At 46.6% G+C, this 6000-nt stretch overlaps 1 protein-coding gene across 1 annotated transcript in view; it reads left to right on the forward strand.

The window, feature by feature from the left end:
* Positions 1 to 6000, forward strand: part of FARP1 (FERM, ARH/RhoGEF and pleckstrin domain protein 1) — a 290026-nt gene that overhangs the window by 248567 nt on the left and 35459 nt on the right. Inside the window, exons 14-16 of the mRNA XM_039252521.1 lie at positions 757 to 944; positions 2051 to 2140; positions 3204 to 3337. Of these exons, the coding sequence (XP_039108452.1) occupies positions 757 to 944; positions 2051 to 2140; positions 3204 to 3337 (412 nt within the window). The remainder of the gene's footprint in view (positions 1 to 756; positions 945 to 2050; positions 2141 to 3203; positions 3338 to 6000) is intronic.

Below are 6000 nucleotides of genomic sequence, written 5' to 3' on the forward strand. Positions count from 1 at the left end.
GCAAGGAGTTTCCTGCACACACCACATCCTTTGACTTACAATGGGTAATTCTACACTTTCATATGATTTAATGTGTCCTTCTCAGAGGAATCATTACTTACCTGTCACTTTTTGACTCTTAAAGGGGAACCGTGATATTGTACTGACCTCCGGCTTTGCATTTATAAATGATCACCTTTGCATGTAAATGTGATGCTAGTGTTTCTGTCCCAAGCAGTGAGAGAGACATGGAAGGCCGTCTCCAGGTATAATAAGCTTGCTTCTGTTCTCTGTAGAAGGGGGAGTTAGCTGCTTGTCTCCTTTACTTAGCCACACGGTTGTTCCAAAGTGCAGTCCGCCCTGGGTGCATCGGCCATTTAGTTTCCTGTTAGCATTATAGCTCTGTTCTCTAGTCCTTTCTCACGCCTCCTGGTGGTATAGACACTATCTATTCTCGAGCAATTCTTAGAAGCTAAGGCAGTAGTTAGGAGATGAAGATCGTATTTGGGGAGCATACACTATGCTTCTCAACTACTATAATGCCTCCGTAAGCAGAGTTCTCTATCTCACCGTTAATTACATGACTCTGGCTCCACTATATCATTTCATACTGTGGTATCTTTAGCATTAAGGCAGCTGCACCTTACAGAAAATCTAGAAAATAGCGAAGCACGTTAGGATCTAAAGATTTGATATGGGGGAAAATTTTAAGGAGAAATCAGGTCCCAGAAGGAATTACTTTTTTTTTTTTCTTTAATACTTCTCCTCCCCAAATAGGCTCCCTGACTGGCAGCCCTCACCTTTCAGAGCTATCCATCAACTCGCAGGGAGGAGCTGTGCCCGCCAACGCCATCTTGTCTCCCAACCTGAGCCCCGACACCAAGCAGGCCTCTCCCTTGGTCAGCCCGCTGCTGAACGACCAGGCGTGCCCACGCACCGACGATGAGGAAGAAGGCCGCAGAAAGGTGCGGGGACCTGCGTGCCCACGCGTGTTGCTTTTTTTTTTTTTTATTCCCATAGTAAACATAGCATTTGCTGTTTTAACCATTTTTAAGCGTCCTGCTCAGTGACGTTGGGTACATTCGCAGTGCTGTATAACCATCATCGCTGTCCATTCCCAGAGCTTTGCTGTTGTTCCAGACCGAAACCGCCCCCATTAAACACTAAATCTCTATCCCTCTCTTCCCCATCCCCTTGGCAACCTCCTTTCTACTTTTTGCACCTATGGATTCAGCCACTTGAGTATCTGATACAGGGGGAATCGTACAATATGTGTCCTTCTGTGTCTGGCTTCTTTCACTTGGAGAAATTCATCCATGTTGCGGCACATGTCAGTTTCCTTTTTAAGGTAGAATTCTCCCCCACCACAGGGGCAGACTGCTTTGTGCTCACGTACCTCTGCTGATGGATGGTTGGGTGGTTCACCAAAATCCTGCTGCTGGAAACGTGGGCGCACGGGTCCATTCGAGTCTCCACATTCCTTCTTACTGTTAAAAGAGAAAGCAAAACCCATAGCTAGCCCACTGTCGAGAGGTGCCTGCTCACCCAAGCGACGGACTCTGGGGAATCGAGTCACAGTGGTGTCAGCAGCTGCTTTCACTTCGTCCCCTCAGATCGCCCCCCCTACATACTGTTAGAAACACTGTAGCTTCTGTTTCATGAACGCAGACACCACCAGCTCCGGCACCCAGGACAAAGTCCGCTGCAGTTTCTGTTTCTTTTAGTTCCTGGAAGACTGCATTGCTCTGATATTTTACTAGTTGATTCGATTTTTGGATGCCCAAGTTTGAATGGGTAGTTCTCTGCGGTGGCTAACATGCTCGTTGGCGGCCTTTTACTGAGGGTAATGTTTATGTGGAAGGAAATTCTCCCAGGCTCTTTCCTCGTGGAAACCCATTTTCTTCTGCTAGTTCCTCACACAAAAAGGACAAGTAAGAGTTTATTTAGCCTTTAACCCAGTTAATGAAATATCGTAAATTAGCAATGTATCGCTTTAATCAGGACATTCTTAGAGACTTCCACTCAAAGATTATCATTCCGTCTTGTCTTGTTTCTCCCGTGGATTTTGCAGAGATTCCCAACTGACAAGGCATATTTCATCGCTAAGGAGGTCTCCACCACCGAGAGAACATATCTGAAGGATCTTGAGGTCATCACTTCGGTATGTGTAGCATTTCCCCTAAAGCATCTGATGACGTGATTTACCTCCACTCATATGCAGCTTTCAGAGAGAAGCTGGACCTAATTAAATGTCAGGTTCTCTGACTCCAATTAAAAGGATTTGGTTCTCTGGGTTATAGAAATTAAACGGTAAGAGTATATTTAATTTGGAACATGCTCTATAAAAAGTTGCATAATCGTGATTTTTAAATGCAAAGAAAGGAAGTTTCTAAAGTGGAGAAAATGAAAATTAAGCATTTTACTGCGTGCGCGCACCAGAGCAGAGCGGTTTGTCCATCATGCCAAGGTAGCTACTTCTGCTTGAGGAGGACCCTAGAGGTGAATAGAAGCCTCATTTTTTATCTTTGATAATAAATCGAGCCATGTCAGCCAACCTGACAGGGAACTACCTCTTACTATTTTGATCAGTCCTGTTCAGGCTTGGAAACATGTTCAAAGCATTGCAGATGTCTTCATGGCGCCTGGATTCTGGGGAAGAACTAGACGTTGGAGGCCGGTAGGAATCGGTGGGCTTCTGCGCCTCCCGGGCGTGAATGGTGCTGCCACCCCACCCCCCAGCAGGTGCTCAGTAAATGTTGTGGGACAGCCCCACCTCACGAGCAACCGTGTGTGTACAGGCTGTGGCTTTCCCTCTCTGGTGCAGCCTCATTGGCACTCAGCATTTTCACAAAGGAACAAAGACGGATGTTCTAGAAGGACTGAGGCAGAGCAGGTGCAGGAGTCTAAATCTGTGGTTACCCAGTGAGATAGCCAAAGTGGAAGTTTTGGTGGAAGTAGCTGCCCATTTCAGACATTTCTCCTGGCCTCGACAGCCAATGATTGGTAACAAACTGCAGGAAGCAGTAATAAAGAGATGGGTGCCTTGCACCCTGTGTAATTGAAGACCAGAAAAGCTATTGGCCCAGAAGCCCCTGCGGCTCCTGAGCGCCACGCACGGAGCAGTGAAGGCCTGTGTGCTCGGGCACGCTGGGCCCCCACATTCCTTCTCAAGGATTGCGGTCATTCATCTTTAAGCCTCTCAGGGTGCCTTCCTGTTATTCCAGTGGTTTCAGAGCACAGTCAGCAAAGAAGACGCCATGCCCGAAGCCTTGAAAAGTCTCATATTCCCAAATTTTGAACCTTTGCACAAGTTTCACACAAGCTTTCTCAAGGAGACTGAACAACGACTAGCCCTGTGGTGAGTACAACAATTACGTGTAACAGTTATATTTTGGGGGGCGCCTGGGTGGCTCACTCAGTTAAGGGTCCGACTCTTGGTTTCGGCTCAGGTCATGATCTAACAGTTTGTGGGATCAAGCCCCACGTCGGGCTCTGGGCTGATAGCTCGGAGCCTGGAGCCTGCTTCGGCTTCTGTGTATCTGCCTCTCTCTGCCCCTACCCAGCTCATGCTGTCTCTCTTTCTTTCTCTAAAATAAATAAGCAGTAAAACGTTTTTCTTCAAATAAATAACCTTAAAAAATACTACATTTTGTGCCCACACTCTCCTCTTTCTCTCTCGCCCTAATGTTATTTTTGTGTCGCACCTTCTAAGCAGCTATCACAACCAAAGGTAAAGGCGTGAAACTGGCTTGAGATAAGCCAACCCAACTGGGGAATCATAACATGATTTCCCAGTTATGAGCACCTGGGTGGCACAGTCAGTTAAGCATCCGACTTCAGCTCAGGTCACGATCTCACCACTGGTGAGTTCAAGCCCCTCACCAGGTTCTACGCTGACAGCTCAGAGACTGGAGCCTGCTTCAGATTCTGTGTCTCCCTCTCTGCCCCTCCCCCGCTTGTGTGCTTGCTCGCTCGCTCTCTCTGTCTCTCTCAAAAATAAATAAACTTTAAAAAAAAAAGATTTTCCAGTTAAATTCTATGTGTACTTAGATCTCATCGTGGATTTCCTCCCCTTTGGTTTACAATTCTTCAAAATGCATGTTTTCTTATAATTCAGTGAATATCACAAAATAAAGATAGCGGGAACGTCTGAAAAGCCAGTGAGGGTTTTAAAGAACAGAGGTAAACTGAGGGACTCCCAGGGGTTTGACAGTAGTTCACTGGCACTTGCTTTATAGTGGTTTGTTAGGTGTCTGTACGTCCCTGCAGTTTTCAGTATTATGTTGCACTGAGTTGAGGAAGTGCTGGAAAAATGTAGAACCCTGTGCACCACTCATATACTTGTCCTCGAATCCTGCATCTAGGAATGTATCTTAAGGATGCCTTTATAATCTGAAATGATGTATGACAGAGATAACCATGTTAGATTGGAAAGATTGATCTAAATGTCCATGAACAGATTGGTTCAAAATACTGTTAAGTCCATTTAATTTTTTTTAATGTTTTATTTATTTCTGAGAGAGAACATGAGCAGGGGAGGGTCAGAGAGAGGGAGATACAGAATCTGAAGCAGCCTCCAGGCTCTGATCCAGCTGTCAGCCCAGAGCCCGATGTGGGGCTCAAACCCACGAACCGTGAGATCATGACCTGAGCTGAAGTCGGACACTTAACCGACTGAGCCACCCAGGCACCCCTGTTAAGTCCATTTAATACTGAGTAAAACGATAATCTGGGAGAAGGTAGAGGGCGGTGCAAGAAATCAAGAAATACCTCATATGCTGTAGGATGCAAAATCCAGTGTACCCTTCCGTAGAGTAGAACCTTTCTAGAAAGTTCTTAGGTTGTTGTTGTTTTTTTTTTAAGACCCTTATATGCTGACTCTTAGGGAGTTGATTGTCTCCTAAACATGCATTTGAAAAATTCCAGGAGAAAATAGCAAAAGCTTTCTGTGCTTTCGGTAGGAGTGGAAGTCGTTGTATACTGTATCCTCACCATAGCTGAGGATTGGCTTTAAAGTGGTCTTGGGGCATTTAATGGGAGGGGGAGCCCTGAAGGAGCTGCAGATGAGGTGGTCTCGCGCCAGGTGACCCCAGACCATGGGACTCAAGTGTCCGTTGAAGAGGTTCACGGGGCTGCTCTCCAACATGGCGACGTGTGCGTGCTTTAGGGTAATTCACGTGCAGTTCTCGTCCTGCCATAGAAGGAGGTGAGGGGCGTTACAAGACCCCCCTCCAGGGAGGAGAGCAGAGCCAGGATTGAGAAACCTCCTCAATGGAAATGGGGAGAGGTTGGAAACCCCACTTTAGAGCCACACTCTAGGTTGGCACTGTGAATGTAAGAGAAAGGCAACTTTTCAAAATTTGAAAAAAGATTCCACAGGATCTAACATCTTATTTGACCTCCCAGAGTCTACCTGGAAACTCTCCGTTGTGTTCTGGCATGTTCTGTTGCCTCCTCATTCGTACAGAGTAAGATGATGCTTTCATAGTGGAGTCAGAGAACTTACAAGTGTCGAGAAATCTGTTTGTTTTTGGGCCAGTGAGATGTGTGTGAAGATAGTCATAAATTTTCCTGTAGCCTCAGGCGTCCTGAGCAGGTGTCACTATGGCAGCTTCGGTCCACGTGGCAGTTGACCTAAATAACGTTGGGGAGGCCACCCATAGGAAATGTCATCAGCTGTACCTTGGCAGCTCAGCATGGTGGCGTCAGCTAGCTCCGGCCGCCGGAGAGAGCTTCAGGGAGCTGTAGGGGACATTTCATACTAGGAGTAAATGCCACACTCTTGATTTATCTGTGACCATAAATCTTTCACAGCTGGTCCTTCACTGTGAAAGAACATCCAATTGCCTAAAAAGCAGTTGCTGCCCTTTATTTCCCAGAGGATTTTCAGTAGCGCTTTCAAATATCTAAAATTTTAGGGGCGCCTGGGTGGCTTAGTCGGTTAAGCGTCCGACTTTCCGACTTTCGCTTAGGTCATGATCTCGCGGTTCGTGGGTTTGAGCCCCGCGTCGGGCTCTGTGC

This window comes from Hyaena hyaena, unplaced genomic scaffold (genome assembly GCF_003009895.1).
Source record: "Hyaena hyaena isolate Hyena2069 unplaced genomic scaffold, ASM300989v1 scaffold_418, whole genome shotgun sequence".
NCBI lineage: Eukaryota > Metazoa > Chordata > Mammalia > Carnivora > Hyaenidae > Hyaena > Hyaena hyaena.